This window comes from Bombina bombina, chromosome 11, assembly GCF_027579735.1.
Source record: "Bombina bombina isolate aBomBom1 chromosome 11, aBomBom1.pri, whole genome shotgun sequence".
Classification (NCBI taxonomy): Eukaryota; Metazoa; Chordata; class Amphibia; order Anura; family Bombinatoridae; genus Bombina; species Bombina bombina.
Genome location: NC_069509.1, coordinates 51,868,328 through 51,888,235, shown reverse-complemented (window position 1 = coordinate 51,888,235; position 19,908 = coordinate 51,868,328). Strand labels below are relative to the sequence as shown.

Below are 19,908 nucleotides of genomic sequence, written 5' to 3'. Positions count from 1 at the left end.
CATTCCAATTTACTTCTGATATATTTTGCTTCATTTTTTAGATATCCTTTGTTGAAGGAATAGCAATGCACATGGGTGAGCCAATCACATGAGGCATCTATGTGCAGCAACCAATCAGCAGCTATTGAGCATATCTAGATATGCTTTTCAGCAAAGCATATCAACAAAATTAAACAAATTAGATAATAGAAATAAATTAGAAAGTTGTTTAAAATTGCATGCTCTTTCTAAACCATGAAAGAAAAAATTGGGGTTTCATGTCCCTTTAAATGTCCAGTTTTTCGAGTCCCCTAAGTGTCAGCTTAATGTAAAAGGTCTTCTATGCCTCTGTGTGTTGCAACCATGGCCCTGAAATAAGTGACACTCTGTAGACCCTAATCTCTGTGTTACTGGCAGCCAAGCAGGATAAAAAAAAGTTACTGGCAGTCATGAGAGTGTTGTGTGTGTGTACTCCTGGCAATCAGGGGTCAAATCACTACTTGCCTGTGTTACTTGCAGCCATAACGGAAACCTTATTATGTGAAAGTTACTAGCAGCCAAGTAGATACAATGACTGCTCAGGTGTATGAAATATCGTGGCCGGACTTTTAGCCGACGGACATTTGGCTGAAACACAAGTGGCTGTCAGATAACAGTCCGGCCACGAGATAGATTTGATAGATAGATACATAGATTACATAGATCAATAGATGCGATAGCTAAATTTGATAGATACGATAGATAGATAATTCCCCAGACAGAGAATTACAAGACGTGAAGGCTGGGACCCATGGTAAGGTTCCCAGAGGCAGTTGCGGCGCCCGAGGCACTGATTAGAACAGAGCACCCTGGAACGTATCTGCGCTCGGCCGAAATCTGAACATTCTTCGGCATTCTGTCCGTCGGCCAAATGTCCGTCTGACTCTGACAGAAGGCTGTCTGCCAAATGTCCTTCTGCATTTTGTCAGAGCACCTAAAATATACAACATGGTGGGTTTAAAGGTGGCCCCTAGTGGAGCTGGGGAGCCATTTCATGACAGTACCTACTATCCATGTCTAGTCACTTACAGGTTGTTCAGTATTTTTATGTAGGACAGACAGTTGGAATGGCAACTTATACTATAAAATAAAAATGCCTCATCACTAATGCACAAGCACTGTCATACTGTTTACAGCTTGGTCACCTTTGGCTACTAGTGCAGATTACTGCTTGGGTACCAAGAGGTTAACTACCTCACTTCGGCTAGAACTGCTGCACATTAAGCCACAAGGGGTTAATTGAAAGGCTTTGCCTGCGCAGTTTTTGGAAGTGGGCCTCCGTAATGACGTCACCGCGCCCGCCCTTACCGGAAGTTGCGCTCTTATGCTAAAGGAAGATGGCGGCTGCCATTGGGACAAAAAGGAGCTATATTTTTCACAGTTTTTTTGTGCCTGTAGCAAATTAATGTATAACCGGCCGCTAGGCTGTAAGGTTAGTGAGACGGGATCGTCCGTAATAGCGAGTGACAACCCCAAGCAGCCAGCACATATTATTATCACTGCGGATATACGACTCTGGCAGTGTTAAAATGTCCCATATTACTGTAACTAACCGAATAACCCGGGACACAGTCACCTTAGTGCATTTTATATTCCTCCGCATGACTTCCTCATCTCTCCCTATTTGCAACACACTACATGGACCCTTTCTCTGTAAAAACTCAGAGTCTTGCTCTGAAACTCAGTTGTAGTCTGTATGTTTGTGGTAGTTACAAAGCTACATGACTGCCCTTGTATCTGTATGATTTGCTTCTGCAAGAGGGACCCCCATATTCAGAAGGTGTATTAGATATGTTTACAAACCTGGTAGTTTAAAATAAATTAGAAATACAATTATTTTGTGAGATACCGTCTTCAGAATTGTTTTATTTTGTTGATTAAACAGTCAAAACATTATGAATTGTTTCCAGATTGACATCAATACAATCCCTGATATTTTTTTATAATAATTATTTTATTTCGTAAGTCCCATCTTCATGAGGTATTATTATTATTGCCTGTAATTGTTACAATAAATATAAATTAACATAAAACAAGGAAATCATTCTGGCCTTGAAGGATTACAGACCCTTCTCTCTAGAAAGCATAGCAGCTAATCCATAATGCAAAATATTGCACTAATTAAGATAATTAAAAAAAAAATGTAATTCTCAACTGCTCCAATTGCGGAATTGGCATAATCTTATTTATTTTTTTTATGACCTATCAAAGGGACATAAATGTCAACATTAAACTTTCATGATTCACTTTTCCACTTGTGTTATGAAATTTACTTAGTTCTTTTGGTATCCTTTGTTCAAAATTACAGATGGGTCGGCTCTGGAGTAGCAGTGCACTACTGGGAGATAGCTGTTTGGTGGCTACATACATATGCCTCTTATCATTGGCTCACCCAATGTGTTCAGCTAGCTTCCAGTAATGAATTGTTGCTTTGGAGCCGACTTTAAAGAGACAGTAGAGTCAAATTTAAACTTTTATGATTCAGATAGAACATGCAATTTTAAACAATTTTCCAGTTTACTTCCATCTCTTGGTATCTTTTGTTAAAAAGCTTGTCAAGGTAGGCTCAAGAACAGCAATGCACTACTGGGTGCTAACTAATGATTAGTGGCTACATACATATGCCTCTTGTCATTGACTCACCCAATGTATTCAGCAAGCTTCTAGTTGCTGCTCCTTCAACAAAGAATAACCCCTGTAGGGATTTTAAGCATGTTCTTATTTCTTGCATATAACACATTAGAGCAGGGCTCGATAAACCCAGGGGCCTGGGAGCCACTGGCTCCTAACATTTGTGGTTATTATCTATATACAAATAGCAGTCTGGCTCCTACATTTTTCAACAGATTTGTCAATCCCTGCGTTAGAGCATTTTCTTTTTGCTTTTTTTTCCTCTTTAAGTCAGTTTAAATAGTACTCATTGATCTTATGAAGAACTGATCCTATAAGCATGACACTTTTAAATATTATGCAACTATCATGATGGGAATGTTTTTTTTTAAATTGTGAAATTAAATATCCTCAGGATGTCCTATCATTTTTTCACCTTTCAAATTCTGTAGAGCTAAATTATTTTGTCCAGTTTAATTTTTTTTTTCCGAGTGAACTATTACAGTGAACAATGAACAATAGATGAATTAAGATGGAACTAATTCAATATTATATTTACTGTTGATGACAGAATCTTTATTTACAGAATGAAGAGGGAAATGAGCGGAAGATGAAAGACTGGACCATCCTTGCTAATCCAGGTGTTGTTGATGCGCTGACAATTCTGCTTGCCCTGTTCGCTTATCTTAAAACAATTTCCTCATGGTTGATTCAGACGATGACTTCACTGAACTTTGTTCCAAGCTTTTAAAGAGAATAAAAAAGACCAAACCACCCGAGAGCCAAGTCTTTCCTAAATCTAGCACTGCTATCAAGAAAAAGACAAAGTCAGCTGCAAGCAGAAACCAGACAGGCAATGGAAGTAGTAAGACTCAGCAAGAGACCATCTCAGCAGCTGGTGTGGTGGAAAAAACAGCGCTACCAAATGAGAAGTGTCTTATTGACAGGACAGAGAGAAAAAAAGGTCCAGGGGCACAGTCAACAAGTCTTTCAAATGGAGACCTACGGAAAGGTAGGTTGATTCATGCTATTGTTTTGTTTATCTTTTCTTAGTTTTTTGCACCTGAAATTCAAGTGGTTCCTTTCTTGCGTTTGTAGATTGTGCCGTACAGTTTTTGTTTGTTCCTTAGATCTGTGTAGGCCAGTGACGCATGTGTCATAGCTGTTGATTCTAGGTTTGTTTTCCACAAAAATACTGGACACCACCTGATGATTGGGAGTTGGAGAGGTGGTGATCAAATGTCAGACCTCAGATCAGACCCATCACCCTGCTACCCCTGTCTGTTATATGCCCTTGTCAGCTTCTGTAAGCAATATGCCCACATCAAACCTATAGTCCTGCATCCCCTGTCAGTGGTTTGTCCACTTCAGACCTCAGTTAAAACCCATGGTCCTGCAGCCCCTGCCAGTTATGTGCCCATATTAACCCTCAGTTGAGATCCATCACCTTGCTACCTACCACTGTCAGTTATATAGTACATCAAACCCTGTAGCTGCTGTCAGTTATCTTCACACCAGACTCATGGCCCTGTCAGTCTCAGATCAGACTCATGGTTCTGCAGCCCCTGTAAGTTAAATGTCCACATCAAATCTCAGATCAGGAACATGGCCCTGTAGCCCATGTATTAACCACATACTCACATCACACCTCCGATTATACCTTCCTGCCTTACAGTTCCAGTCAATTATATTCCTGTATTAGACCTTGGATGATACACATGACCTTATACTCCCTGCTGGTCATATTTGTATATCAGACCTCAGATCAGAATCAATTTAAGTAATTTATTTTATTATTGCAACTAAGCGGATATTCTAAGACACATTCCACTGTTTGTGTTGTAAAGCAAATGTTCTTGTAATTAGTAAAATCATTGTTTTGATTGTATACTTGTGGGAATGTCACTGTCCACCTACAGAGCTTTTGAAGTTTTGCTGATCAGATAATGAGCTTCTGATGACCTTATAGAAAGGTAAAATATTACATGCGCATGGGTACACTTTAATTTGAAATAGAAGCATTTGTGCAATATGCTTCCATTAGCAAAAAATGCTTCTAAAAAAAGTTATTACTGCTTTTCTGCAGCATACACACATATCCTGTGAGGTTCGTGCACCTGTATTAAAACACCATGCCTGCTCATAGTGTCAGCAGTAACTTATATGACACAAATTACGTCTTCAGAAGCATCAAACATCACCACCAGCTCTCTGAGCATGGGCCCTCAAAGGAAATGTGCTTATGCCGTAGAAAAAAAGTAATACCTTTTACTAGAAGCATTCTTGCTAATGGAAATGTTTTACACAAACTGAAACGCTTTTGTGCACATTTAAATTTTGACCTTTCTATTTCTTTAAAGGGACACTAAACCCAAATTTGTTCTTTCATGATTCAGTTAGAGCAGCAATTTTAAGCAACTCTCTAATTTACTCCTAGTATCAATTTTTGTTCTCTTGCTTTCTTTATTTGAAAAGCAAGCAGCTAAGCTTAGGAGCCGGCCCCACATTTTGTTCAGCACCTGGGTATCGCTTGCTAATTGGTGGCTAAATATAGCCACCAATCAGCAAGCGCTAACCAGGGTGCTGAAACAAAAATGGTCCGGCTCCTAAATTTAGATTCTTGCTTTTCAAATAAAAATAGTAAGGGAAAGAAGAAAAATTGATAATATGAGTAAATTAGAAAGTTGCTTAAAATTCCTGTTCTATCTGAATTATGGAAAAACAAATTTGGGTTTAGTGTCCATTGAAGGGCTTTTTAGAATGGTATGGTGCCTCCTCTCCACTAGCGTATATTCTTCAGTTACACTGCATGAGAGCAGACTGTCTCCTGGTCTATAACAGCGTAGGGTATCTTGCACTTGATAACTCTGTGTACCTTTAACTAGGTCAAGGCATTTCATGCTTAATTTTGTGAAATGAGAACACATTAGCTTACATAGTGGCTTCCTATCTATATGTTACAAATGTTTGTTACTTGTAGCAGTGTATATTTCATTAAAAAAAGATTTCTCCTGATCTAGAACCATCATTCTGCGATGGAGCGAGTAATAAGACAGAAGTTATTAAATCCCTGGGCCAACCCAGCACCAAACAACTTGTTCTGGAAAGGATGCAGCAGTTTAAAAGGGTGGACCCAGCCCGCATGAAGCTGAGCTGTGAGGAGGGCTGCGAGCTGGAAGGTGGGTGGCAGAATGGAAATATCACTTCACTGCTTGATCAATGCAACCAATTTCCTAGACTGTTGTTCTCTCCCTAGTCTTAAAGGGACAGTAAATGCCTTTAGATTTTTCTGTAAATGCTTAGTACATCAATTTTGTAATCGTTTCATTATTTATTTTGCCCCGTTTTTATGCAATTGAACTCTGAAAATTGTGGATTCTTAGAAATCCACCTGGCTGACTTCTCAAGGCTAACCCTGCTACATATATTTCCATAATTGGCTTTAACTGATGACCACAAATTTGTTTTAAAAATATTTAGACTTGACTGGTAGGTTATTCTATAGCAACACAACAGAAACAGCTTGTTTACTGTCCCTTTAATGCACATTAACCACCTACCTCCTCTCACATTATGTCTCTAATACTCAGTATTATTTGTCAGTCCGATAGTTGTTACCAGAAGCTAAGGTTTGATTTGTATATAAATGACCCAAAAACCTTTGTTATAGCTTTGGACTGGATCTACCAGTAGACAAATAATGAAATAGCAGAGAAGTACCTTAGTATTCCAGCAAGGAACTTAAAGGTATAGAAATGTCAAAATGTACATGGGTGCATTTATATTTTAAATAGAATCATTTTTGCCATATACTTCCATTAGCTAGTAAATTAAGTTATTACTGGTTTTTAGTGGCATACACACATATGCTGGTGGTGCTGTGTATTGTGCCTGTGAAGACTTCATTTGTGCCATACAAGCCACTGCTGACTCTGAGAAGGTGTAATGTTTCAATACTGGTGCACAAGCATATGTACGTATGCCGCTGGGGAAAAATAGTAATAACTTTTACTAGAAGCATATTTTGCTAATCAAAGTATATTGGAAAATAATGCTTCTATTTAAAATTGAAATGCAACCATGTACAATTCATTTTTGACCTTTCTATCCTTTTAAGACTGGTAACCCTGAAAGATGGAAAACAGACAGGCAATCCAGAAGGCCTAAGGATCAACAAGAAACAGGCACAGGTCAAGAATCCAGAATCAGGTAACAATAAATAGTGCATCCTCAGTCATCAAGACAAATTATTAATGGGGATTAAAAAGATATTAAAAACCACCTGCTTTTATGTAAAATTGTCCATTGTCCCACGCTCCCTAAAGAGACCAAAAAACTAATTCTGTAGCTTAGGTTTTAAAAATGATGCAAATCACCAACTCTAGCTATTTGATTTGCATGTTGCAGATTTTGCTTTTTGGCATTTCTTGGAAGCGTGGGACAAAGCACAGTTATTACACAAAAAGCAAGATGTGTTAAGTGTCCTATTTACGGTAAATGGTTAGTGAGTTTTAAAACTGAATGTACAAAATGACACCTTTTTAAAATTGTCTCAGAGGTTGAAGACATCCAAACCACAAAATCTTCCAGCAACAATGCAGTAGGTGTACCAATGTAGACAGAGGTATTCTGCCAGTACCTCAACAAATAAGCACCTTATCTTGAAATCACTCCTTTATTAGGACAGTATGAAAAAAAAATGCAACATTTCAGGCCTTACAGCCCTTAATCATGCATAAAACTTAAAGGGACATTATACACTCATTTTTTCTTTGCATAAATGTTTTGTAGATGATTTATTTATATAGCCCATAAAGTTTTTTTGTTTTTTTTTATAATGTATAGTTTTGCTTATTTTTAAATAACATTGCTCTGATTTTCAGACTCCTAACCAAGCCCCAAAGTTTTATGAGAATACCGTCAGCTACCTTCTCCAGCTTGCTCCTGTTTGTGTAAAGGGTCTTTTTTTTTTTTTTTTTTTTTAAATAATATTTTTTTATTTAAAATTCAACACAAAACATAGATAAAATGCAGACATGTGGAATAGAAAAATAGTGCAATACATACATGAAACATAGGTCAGTTAAGCACAAACCTCCCAATTGACACAAGAGGCCACTCTAGAACCTCACAAACATTAGACGAAATCACAGAAGGTTATCTTGACCAGAGGAGACCGCTCCTGGGTCTCAGATGACAGACCTCATTTTCAAAGTTATTCACTATGTAAGTTCTGCATAGTTAGAGAGATTTAGATTAAGGCATAACTGCATGCGTACAATAAGCTGCACTAATGGTACACCACCTAAACCACTATTATGAACATATAAAGTTGTAATTGGGAAAACTAGGTATTAATAGCAACCTAAAATATATAAGTGCCTCTCAAACAAGTTATAGCCCACTATAGCTTTTTGGGGATTACCTTTGGACATCATAGATAAAACGAGTGAGGGAGGACCTGTTATTGTACTAGTAGAAGGAGAACTGTTATAGGACTCATATGGTGTCCCTCTTTATAACTTAACGTGTGTCACTATAAAGGATTTGCCAAAGTGCATCAACTCATGTGAGAGTGGGAGAGTAAAGGGGCATTTATCAAAGGGAAGGTTCTATAGCTGATCTAGCCTCAGTTACCAGTGTAAATTTCCAAACTATTTCTGAGCGAGGCCTGTAGGCCTCACAGGGGAATGTTACCCTCCCATAGAGGCCCAAGCAATAAAGCAATTATTACAAGGGAGAGTCAGATCTCCCAGGCATGAAAGAGACACGTCTGAAATCTCCAGAAACCCCCACCGCCCACTATCAGGGCGCCCAGGCAGGTGGAGCCGAAGAGAGTAGGGGAGTAAGGAAAAAGTAAGAGGAGTACACAGGGCAAGAGGGGTGGGTGGAAAACCCCCCAAGAGTCACTGAAGGGAGCAAGGGGGGATGGGGTGGGTGGGACCATAATAGGGGGAAAGAAAAAGGTAAAGGAAAGGAGAGGCTTTTTAAATCGAGAGGGGCCTCTAGATAACGGTCATGACCAAGTGGGATGTCTGAGGATCTAGGTAGAATTTATAGGACCCTGGGGGGCTGATTTCTATGGACCCAGAGATCCCAAATTTTCCAGTATGAGTCCATTTTGTTTAGGTGTTGGTAGAATCCTCTTTCCATCTGGGAAGTTTTGGTTAATGTCAGTCAAGGCAGGTGGATCCGTCTGTCTCCATCTCCTAGCAATGGAGATTTTGGCGGCAGCAAATATAAAAATGGCCAGCTGACGATGAGGCTTGGGCGTTTGTCTTGGGAAAATGTTTAGGAGAGCCACTCTTGGTTCCTTCAAGAGTGACAACCCTACTGACCCACATAAACCGAAAACATCTTTCCACAGATTGTCCAACACAGGGCATGACCACCACATATGCAGGTCTTAGCCCACCTGGCCACATTTTCTCCAACATAAGGACGTATGGGATGGGGCAATCTGTGCTAATCTTAAGGGAATGTAGTGCCACCTTAGGCATACTTTCATGTAAAGTTCCAGTGAGTTAGTACAGTGGAGCGTCTTTTTAGTAAGGAGGAACGTTTGTGTCCAGGTCTTCTCAGAGATTTGGGTTCTCAAATCTTTTTCCCACGCCTTCAGTTGCCATATTATGCCTGTGTTCTCGTCTTTCATTATTAGCATGTAATGAATAGAAAGGGATCTCACCAGGGACGAACCCGATTTCCATTTCTGTTCCCAGACGGTCAGAGCCCTGAGGCCATTCGTCGGGAAACCCCAGCTCGACAGTAATTTATGGAGTCGAAATCGTTCAAACATGAACCACAGAGGGGGGCTGTTTGCGTCCCCCTGCGGTTCGGGCTCAGCGAGTTGTAGGGTGTTTTATCAGTATAGGTCAGATACTCTTAGTAGGGCCCATTGTGAAATGTGTGAATCAGGGAGACCTCTAAGCAAGCCTGCAATCGAGTGAATAGGGGATGGATGTGGCGCTATGTCTGTATAATGTCTGATTTTCTTCCAACACTCCAAGGCCTGTTTGACTATGGAATTCTGAATACCCACCTCATCTATTAAGTAATCTGGGATCCATGGCAAGTCTTCAAGATTAACCCCCGGAGGGAGAGAGTATTGCTCCACTCTCTTCCAGCCCGATGAAAGCTCAGCTGTCCCCCAGCCAGATATATGGGACAGTCTGGCAGCCTCATAATAGGTATTAATGTTAGGGAGTGAAACTCCACCTGATTGATATGGTCTTTGTAAAGTTTTCCTAGCAATTCTTGTTTTTTTCCCCCTGCCAGATATATCTGGAGATCAGGGCATTAAATTTGTCTAAGAGAGTCCGGGGGAGATTAAGTGGGAGGCAGCAAAAATAATAAAGAATCTTTGGAAGAACCGTCATTTTGACTGAGGCTATGCGTCCTAGCCAGGACACTTCCCTGAAGGACCACGATTTTAGCAGCGCTCTAGTAAAGGGTCTTTTGACATGCAAAAGAAGGGGGAGGGGGGAGTGTTTTATTTCCCACTTGTAGTGGGCTTTCCGACTACCTTTTCAACAGAGCTAAACTGAAAGCTTCTAAGTAAGTTTTTAAACAGTTTTATACTGGATTTTTATATCAGTATCTGTGCATATTCTTTATAGTAGTGTCTATTACATGCAGTTATATGAAAATGAGTGTATACTGTCCCTTTAAAGACGAGGTGTAAAAAAGTGATGCCAAACACGCCTTGATAGTCCCAACAGTACGTGAGGAAGAAACAAACATACTTGTGGTATTGAAAATCTAGCATGGGGCCAGCTAGGAGCAATTATGGCAGTATAATTTATCTAGGTATTCTGGTCACCCAGCTCCCACCCTTTGTTTTCTGCAGATTTACTCATTTCTTCTCTAGTTTGCATGTCAGTTTCTTCCATGAGTATTTTCTCTTCTGTTTTCCACTTTCTGTTTCTCCGTATATCCTGTCTGTGTTGTCATTTTCACAGTTACTTTTCGGTTTCACACCTACGTCATCCTCTCTCCTTTTTTCCTCCATGTCTTTCTCACTATATCTTTTTCTTTCTCTCTACAGATATACACTCGGCCGAGGTAGCTGTCTCAAGCGATCATGCGCTAGCTCAGGCCCTGCAGATAGATCTCAGCAAGCAGCAAAATAGTTTGGAGGATGAGGGGCTGTTTTTCTGTCAGATATGTCAAAAAGACCTGACTGCCATGAACACCTTGCTACGGGAGCAACATGTAAATAGGTGAGCTCATGGGGCACTGTACAACTGAGCAGAGAGCTATACGTTCCTTAGAGACACAAATGAACCTCACTGGGTGCTCCTTTACTCCGCAGGTGCCTGGATCAGGAGGAGAGTTTTGGTGGAGCTGCAGAGAACGCTCTTGTTCCAAGCTGCCCCTTATGCGGGAAACCATTTACCACAGAGAAAAGCAGAGCCTCTCACCTGAAGCGATGTGCTGCCAAGCTAGAAGTGCCAGCGCAGACTTTGTTACAGGCGGTACAGAGGCAAGCAGTTGAGAATGGTACAGAGGGACCAGCACAGTAAGTGGGGGTACTTTATTACTGTGTGATGAACACACTAGAGGGATTTGTGTCAGATTAAATGGTAGCGTTTTAATTGGTATTATATGTGGAACAAGGGATAGTTAGAGGGACAGTCAATACTAAAATTATTATTGTTTAAAAAGATAGATAACGCCTTTACTACCCATTCCCCAGTTTTGCACAACCAACATTGTTATATTAATATACTTTATAACCTTTAAACCTCTAAATATCTGCCTGTTTCTAAGCCATTACAGACAGCCTCTTATCACATGCTTCTTTATTAGCTTTTCACATAGTACTCACACCCTTAAAGTTGTGCACAACACAGCACTTATTGGCTAAAATGCAAGTGAATAGATAATAAATAAAAATTCATGTGATTAGGGGGCTGTCAGAAGATGCTTAGATACAAGGTAATCACAGAGGTAAAAAGTGTATTAATATAACTGTGTTGGTTATGCAAAACTGGGGAATGGGTAATAAAGGGATTATCTATCTTTTACAAAAATAAAAATTATATTGTAGACACACTATTAGATATTGTACACACTAGACATGATAATCATTTATACAAAGCAAATATTATCCTGTGAACAACATGCAGATGTATTTTTCACAACACTTGGGGGCATTTACTGTATGCTGCAGGGTGCACTCCCCACCCAATTTTTTTCTTTCATGATTCAAATAGAGAACACAATTTTAAACTACTTTCTAATTTACTTCTATTATCTAATTTGCTATATTCTCTTGTTATTCTTTTCTGAAATGCATATCTATATAGGCTCAGTAGCTTCTGATTGGTGGCTGCACATAGATGCCTCATGTGATTGGCTAACCCATGTGCATTGCTATTTCTTTAACAAAGGATATCTAAAGAATAAAGCAAATTAGATAATAGAAGTAAATTGGAATGTTGTTTGAAATTGTATTCTCTGTCTGAATCATGAAACAAAATGTTTGGGTTTAATGTCCCTTTAAATTACAAGAAAAAGGAATAAAATATAAGTATATTGCAAAGTTGGTTCACCACACATACTTTATATTTCAATCTTTATATCCCTTTAAAAACTGGATTACAAAATATCTGCATACAAAACAAAATTTTAAACTGTAATTTGAAGTCCAGAAACAAACCTTTTGAGTATGTTATATCCTCTGTTGTGGTCATTTGGGGACGGATAATTAGCTTTTGCACTTATCAAGCTGGTATAGTGTGTTGCAGGGTCAGTTCCTTCAGGATATAAATCAGCCTTTCTAAGTAAAGCTTGGCAAATATATAATGAATGTACTCTGCATATACAGTTGTGAATGAATCCAGAGTGAGTGCAGATGCATATGCACTTAATGTCTTGCTTGCTGCTTTTGTTTTTCAGCAGACAAACTCCACCACTATTTGCATTATTTGGAGTAGCCAATCTGGGCTTCAGTCTGCCACTGAAAACGCTAGCTATAGTCATATTGTTATCATAAAGTGCATTGTCTTGCAGTTCATATCCGATAAAGATAATTAGGGAAATATATGTAACAGGGTTAGCCATGATAAGCCTGCAGTGTGCTCTCTCTGTGCTGAAATAGGAAAAGTCACAATTGCACAGTTGTTTAACTACACATTACCAAACATTTTATATTATAATCTCAAGGTTTTTGCTGCCCCATTAATTATAGCTCTAGGTATTTATGAAATGTTCTTTTAAATGAATATAAATATAAATTTATTGCTGACACTTAATAAAATTATAAATAACAATAATAATAAAAATAATCAGATTTCTCTGAAATAAAAAAGTAATGAGGCTTTAATCACACCTAACGTTAATGGGTTCCTGGTCAGTTCTTTTCTCTGTAATCTATCCAAAGTCATGTTGCTGCTCTGTTAATATGACCATATGTTTTTATTAGTGTGCAGCCATCACGCTCCAAGAGGAAAGCAGGGTCAAAACAGAAAGAGACCACAAAGAAGAGGAAGGTGGCCCAGCCGGGCACCAATGTAGAAGACCTGTTGGTTGCCATGGCATTATCACGATCTCTTCAAGAGGACACAGCAGCGGCACCACTAAACAATGGCGGCATACAGGGTGTTCTGCCCAGCAAACAACAACCTGCACCAGGTACAGATGGGTGATATCCTAGATCCAGATGTCAGTTTGTGCATTCTCATCCTGAATATGGATACTTAAAGGGACATTGTATTCAAAATGTTCCTATCATATATGTGATAGAGTAGCGGCTAAACACATTAAAAAATATTTATAAGTAAGAGCTGTTTAAATTTGAAGTGAAATTAAACAGGAAGTGTATTATTGTGTGCACAGAGTCACAGTCTAAAAAAAAGCCACAGCACTATCATACAATTTAAAATACTGAAAAAGGTTCAGTTTTATCTTAAGGAAAAAAATAATAAATAAATATATATATATATATATATATATATATATATATATATATATATATATATATATATATATATATATAAATATATACAGTATCCCACAAAAGTGAGTAACCCCTCACATTTGTGTAAATATTTTATTATATCTTTTCATGTGACAATACTGAAGAAATGACACTTTGCTACAATGTAAAGTAGTGAGTGTACAGCCTGTATAACAGTGTACATTTGCTGTCCCCTCAAAATCACTCAACACACAGCCATTAATGTCTAAAGTTAGTACACCCCTAAGTGGAAATGTCCAAATTGGGCCCAATTAGCCATTTTCCCTCCCCGGTGTCATGTGACTCGTTAGTGTTACAAGGTCTCAGGTGTGAATGGGGAGCAGGTGTATTAAATTTGGTGTTATCGCTCTCACACTCTCTCATACTGGTCACTAGAAGTTCAACATGGCACCTCATGGCAAAGAACTCTCTGAGGATCTGAAAAAAAAGAATTGTTGCTCTACATAAAGATGGCCTAGGCTATAAGAAGATTGCCAAGTCCCTGAAACTGAGCTGCAGCATGGTGCTCAAGACCATACAGCGGTTTCACAGGACAGGTTCCACTCAGAACAGGCCTCGCCATGGTCGACCAAAGAAGTTGAGTGCACGTGCTCAGTGTCATATCCAGAGGTTGTCTTTGAAAAATAGACGTATGAGTGCTGCCAGCATTGCTGCAGAGGTTGAAGGGGTGGGGGGTCATCCTGTCAGTGCTCAGACCATACGCCGTACACTGCATCAAATTGGTCTGCATGGCTGTCGTCCCAGAAGGAAGCCTCTTCTAAAGATGATGCACAAGAAAGCCAGCAAACAGTTTGCTGAAGACAAGCAGACTAAGTACATGGATTACTGGAACCATGTCCTGTGGTCCGATGAGACCAAGATAAACCTTTTTGGTTCAGATGGTGTCAAGCGTGTGTGGCGGCAACCAGGTGAGGAGTACAAAGACAAGTGTGTCTTGCCTACAGTCAAGCATGGTGGTGGGAGTGTCATGGTCTGGGCCTGCATGAGTGCTGCCGGCACTGGGTAGCTACAGTTCATTGAGGGAACCATGAATTCCAACATGTACTGTGACATACTGAAGCAGAGCATGATCCCCTCCCCTCAGAGACTGGGCCGCAGGGCAGTATTCCAACATGATAACGAACCCAAACACACCTCCAAGACGATCACTGCCTTGCTAAAGAAGCTGAGGGCAAAGGTGATGGGCTGGCCAAGCATGTCTCCAGACCTAAACCCTATTGAGCATCTGTGGGGCATCCTCAAACGGAAGGTGGGGGAGCGCAAGGTCTCTAACATCCACCAGCTCTGTGATGCCGTCATGGAGTAGTGGAAGAGAACTCCAGTGGCAACCTGTGAAGCTCTGGTGATCTCCATGCCCAACAGGGTTAAGGCAGTGCTGGAAAATAAAGGTGGACACACAAAATATTGACACTTTGGGCCCAATTTGGAAATTTCCACTTAGGGGTGGTACTCACTTTTGTTGCCAACGGTTTAGATATTAATGGCTGTGTGTTGAGTTATTTTGAGGGGACAGCACATTTACACTGTTATACAGGCTGTGCACTCTCTACTTTACATTGAAGTAAATTGTCATTTCTTCAGTGTTGTAACATGAAAATATATATTGGTGCTGCAAAATCTGTTGGCGCTCTACAAATAACCGATAATAATAATATAATAAAATATTTACAAAAATGTTAGGGGTGTACTCACTTTTGTGGGATACTGTGTGTGTATATATAAATATATATATATATATATATATATATATATATATATATATATATATACAGGTGGCCCTCGTTTTACAACGGTTCAATTTACACCGTTTCAGAATAACAACCTTTTTTTCAGTCATGTGACTGCTATTGAAAAGCATTGAGAAGCAGTGCATTTATTAAAATAGCCAGGAGGTGGAACTGTCCTCTTGTGTTGCAGCAAAGCCAAGCAAGCTGAAATTAATCAGTTTAACCAGACCTGAGCTATCGAGCAGATATCAAAGGAACAAGATCTTCCTGTCTATAAATCATTCCAGATCGGAATGCATAGAAAGAACTGTTTGCAGAGAAATGCAAGTTAAGTCTGTGTTGTGGGATTATTTTATTAGGTTTATAATGCTGTTTAGCAAATATTTTTGTTCATTTAACTTAGTTTAATTATATATTCTGTGTTGTGTGATTATTTAATTAGGTTTATAATGCTGTTTAGCATTTAAAGTCTTCATTTCAAAGCTTTAAAAATAATGTATTAGGTGTTACTTATGACAATTTTGAGAGGTGCCTGGAACCTATCTCCCTCACTTTCCATTGACTTACATTATAAACTGGGTTTCAATTTACAACGGTTTCGATTTACAACCATTCCTTCTGGAACCTAACCCCGGCGTAAACTGAGGGCTACCTGTATATATCCCCTTTAAAGTGACATTTTGTTGTATTGATAAAAAATCTAGCTCATTAGAGGATTTTAGTAATTGCTTGTTTAAAATTACGCTTTTAACCCTTGCAACAAGTATATTTACTATCCAGACTGGTTATTCGTGGCTATGTGCATATGTAGCTCCTGATTGGTTCATTAGCTTTATTCTGCTTAGGTGTGGCAATTTACCCCTTTTTTGGGACTGGACACCTAGTTATAAACAAACATTTGTTTAGTAATAACAAACTCTAACAAAGTTGTGCATTTTATTATTAAAGTAGAATGTTCTAGATTCCAAACAGCATTTAGATTATAGGAATAAATCATAAAATGTTGTAGTAATATAAACAAATGCTTTTCTGGTATATATTAATACGGTCAGACTGGTACAGTCTCTAAACGCAGTAATTCATTGATATTTAAATAATTAATTTCTATTACCTGTGAAAATAAAAACGTGAATAAATATTTGATTACATTTTTATTTTTATCCAGTTGACTTTCCTTGTGATCACGCATTTCCTTGTAGCTTTGCGTTAACAGAACTGATCTGCTTGTACCTTCAACGCAGGTTAAAAAGGAACTCCAAATTCTGGTCTTAGGGAGAAATCTTTATATACTGAGGCAGTAATCTATTCGCCTCTTCTGCATCCTGTTTGCTAAACAATAGTGTTGACTGTGTTGTGCCTTTGTCTGATGTATAAAATAATCTTACAGAAGAGGATGATAGTAGTGTTTGTCATTTATTGACAGTTTGCACAGTGCGTTACACAGACACACACAATTTAGTTCACTGTATACAAAATATAAATGGAAACGTCCATTACATATCAAGCCATAACAGTATTCTCCACAGGAAATGTTGCCAGCCGGTGGCATTATGAAGAAGCCAGGTGTGACAGTGTAATAATTTGCAATATTATACCATTTTCTATAATTCATAGATCAAAAGCACAAATTAATAATTTCAACATAAAAGTATGCGTTTATTGTAGCTTAATATTATTTTAAATTTTAGCTGGGTGTTGAGTAAAATTAGCTGCATGGTATACCCATTAAATAGTTTAATTCAGCTCCAAGAGCATCAATGCACTACTGGGATCTAGTTGAATACATCTGGTCAGCCAATGGCAAGAGGTGTATGTGCATAGCCACCAATCACCAGCTAGCTCCCAGTAGTGCATTGCTGCTCCTGAGCGTACCTAGGTATGTCATTACTTACTGATAGTTACTATTCGTACAGCTCTGTTGGTGGAAAGGGACAAGCTCCACAAGTTCACAAAGAGAGGCTTATGCACAGCAAATGCAAAACTGTTCTATATTCTGAAACACTCTCTTTATATGGATATGAAAACCCAGGCGTGCAATATCCCTTTAATTTAACACAGTATCATTCTATTGAAAACGAGTCTAGGAGCTGCACTTTTTTGTTAATCAGTGTTGCTAAATGTTTTGTTGTTATTATTTTAATTGTTATGATTCACTAAGGTCCATACTGCTCTACATTCACATTTAAAGGGACAGTAAAGTCAAAATTAAGCTTAAATGGATTGGATAGAGCATGCAGTTTTAAACAACTTTCCAATTTACTTTCAATATCAAATGTGCTTACTTCTCTTGGTATCCTTTGTTAAAGAGTAATCCTAGGTGAGTTCAGGAGCGTGCACGTGTCTTTAGGCATTTGGCAGATGTTTGCCACAGTGTTTATAGCAATGTTATACTTAGTTGCAAACACCACTGCCATAGATTGTTAGACACATGCACACTCCTAAACTCTAATCAGCCAAACTAGATTGTCTCTTCAACAAAGGATAACAAGAAAACATAGTAATAGAAGTAAATTGGAAAGTTGTTTAAAATTGCACGCGCTATCTGAATTCTGAATGTTACTTGCAGAGATCTGTATGTTTAACCAATTTGCAGTTGAAATCAGTTCCAGAGCACTACTACAGCCACTGAGCCAATCAGAGATGGTATATGTATGTAGCCTCACCAGAAGTGTTTTGCTCATGGGGAGCTAACGGTCGTATGATTTTAACGGATAGTGCAATAAGAAAATGCTCCATCACATAAGTACTTTTAACAATTGTTCCTTTAGCTCTCTTTCATATATGACCGTGCCTTTTATCTTTCCAGATTTATAATAATATTTATATATCATTAGAATATTAAGGGGACAGGAAACACCAATATTTTCTTTCATGATTAGGATAGAACATACAATTTTAAACCACTTTTCAATTTACTTCTACTTTCAAATGTGCTTAATTCTCTTGTTATCATTTGCTGAAGGAACAACAGTGCACTACTGACAGTTGCTGAACACATCTAGTTAGCCAATCACAACAGACAAATGTGATCAGGCACCAATCAAGAGCTAGCTCCCACTAGTGTAGGATATGTGTGTATTCTTTTTTAACAAGGGATATAAAGAAAACAAAGCACATTTGAAAATAGATGTGAATTTAAAAGTGTCTTAAAGTGAATGTAAATTTTGATGCTAAAGTTTTTAAAAATTCGATTAAAAACAGGGGCTCTTCAATTCATCAAAATTAACATTTCACTCCTGTTGTGAAAAAAACTTACCTTTTAATCTTGACAGCAGCTCCAGCTTCCTCCGGTCATCGCAAGCCATTTCTGACATCAGAAATTATGGATCAGTCAGCCTCCAATCACGGCTCCCCCCCCGGGGGAATCGGTCTCTGATTCAATGCCGTGATTGGAGGAAAGCCGGATTCCTCATTTTAGACCCAGGAAGAGGCTTTGCGACGGATGGAGGAAGCTGGATCAGCTGTCAAGTTTAAAAGGTAAGTATGTTTTCACAACAGGAGTGAAATGTACATTTTGATGAATTAAAGTGCCCCTGTTTTTAATCGAATTTTTAAAAACCAGGCACTTTAGCATCAAAATTTACATTCACTTTAAAATTGCATGCTCTTTTTTTTAATTGTGCAAGATAAATTTTTACTTTTCTCTCTCTCTCTCTTCTCTTTTGCTTTGTGAATTCAGTGCATTTAATTTCTATCCAACACACTTATCTGGGACAGTGCTATATACATTTTTAATCAGGCACAAAACACTTAGTCATCAGAGGTAATAAATGTCTAGAGGAATCCATTTGTTCTACTCTCATTTCATTCTGTTGTTGTTAAAGTTTTAGAAAAGAAAAGTCGCAAGAAGCAGAAAGCTGGACCTCCTCCTCTCCTGCTAGTGCAGGCCCCAGAGGTTGCCATGCAAAGAGTCCAGGAAAGAGTGGGCCTGCTGCTCAGCGAGGAACCTGAAGTCGGCAGCATTGTTCCTCTGCCCCCCAGTCACTTCCATGGTATGGTTGAGAGGGCACCCTGGAGCCATCTTCCTCGAAATGAGAAGATCAGTGCTCTGTGGGATATAAGCAACATGATAGAGAACATTGATTCGCTTAACTACTACACAGAAGAGCTGAATCCACCAATAATTCCATGGAAGCCTCCACAGGTAGAATCGGGGATCCATTCTTAAAGGGACAGTAAACACTATAGCAAAACAACAATTTCAAGTGTTATTCTTACCTTGGGCTTGATGTTTATGGAGGCTTTCCTTACTGTTTAAAGTGATTGTGAAGTTTGTTATTGTAATGAACAGTATATACAATTATCCTTCAAAATAGGAGCACTTTCATTGATGACATTTTTTTTAAGACCCTTTATTTGTAAAATATTTACCATCTAGTGATGGTAAAAATTGCGCCGTTCGTCCGCCCGCACCTTGTACTTCATTTACCTGAGCGATGACAAATTCAGCTTCTAATCATTTTGTGCCCCATATGGTGTCCAGCTCATGGGGCACGCAACGATTGGAAGAAGCCGGATTCGTCATCACCCATATACAACAACAGGTAAAATTAATGTTTCCTTTTGTTGTTT

The 19,908-nt window shown here is 38.8% G+C and overlaps 1 protein-coding gene across 1 annotated transcript in view; it reads left to right on the top strand.

Moving 5' to 3' along the window:
* The first annotated feature begins 1,325 nt into the window (after positions 1-1,325).
* The window catches only part of SLX4 (SLX4 structure-specific endonuclease subunit), a 57,930-nt gene continuing 39,347 nt past the window's right edge, over positions 1,326-19,908 (top strand). The window contains exons 1-7 of the mRNA XM_053694862.1: positions 1,326-1,450; positions 3,215-3,640; positions 5,649-5,807; positions 10,673-10,847; positions 10,940-11,146; positions 13,055-13,263; positions 19,161-19,480. Coding sequence (XP_053550837.1) covers positions 3,331-3,640; positions 5,649-5,807; positions 10,673-10,847; positions 10,940-11,146; positions 13,055-13,263; positions 19,161-19,480 — 1,380 coding nt within the window. The 5' untranslated portion in view covers positions 1,326-1,450; positions 3,215-3,330. The remainder of the gene's footprint in view (positions 1,451-3,214; positions 3,641-5,648; positions 5,808-10,672; positions 10,848-10,939; positions 11,147-13,054; positions 13,264-19,160; positions 19,481-19,908) is intronic.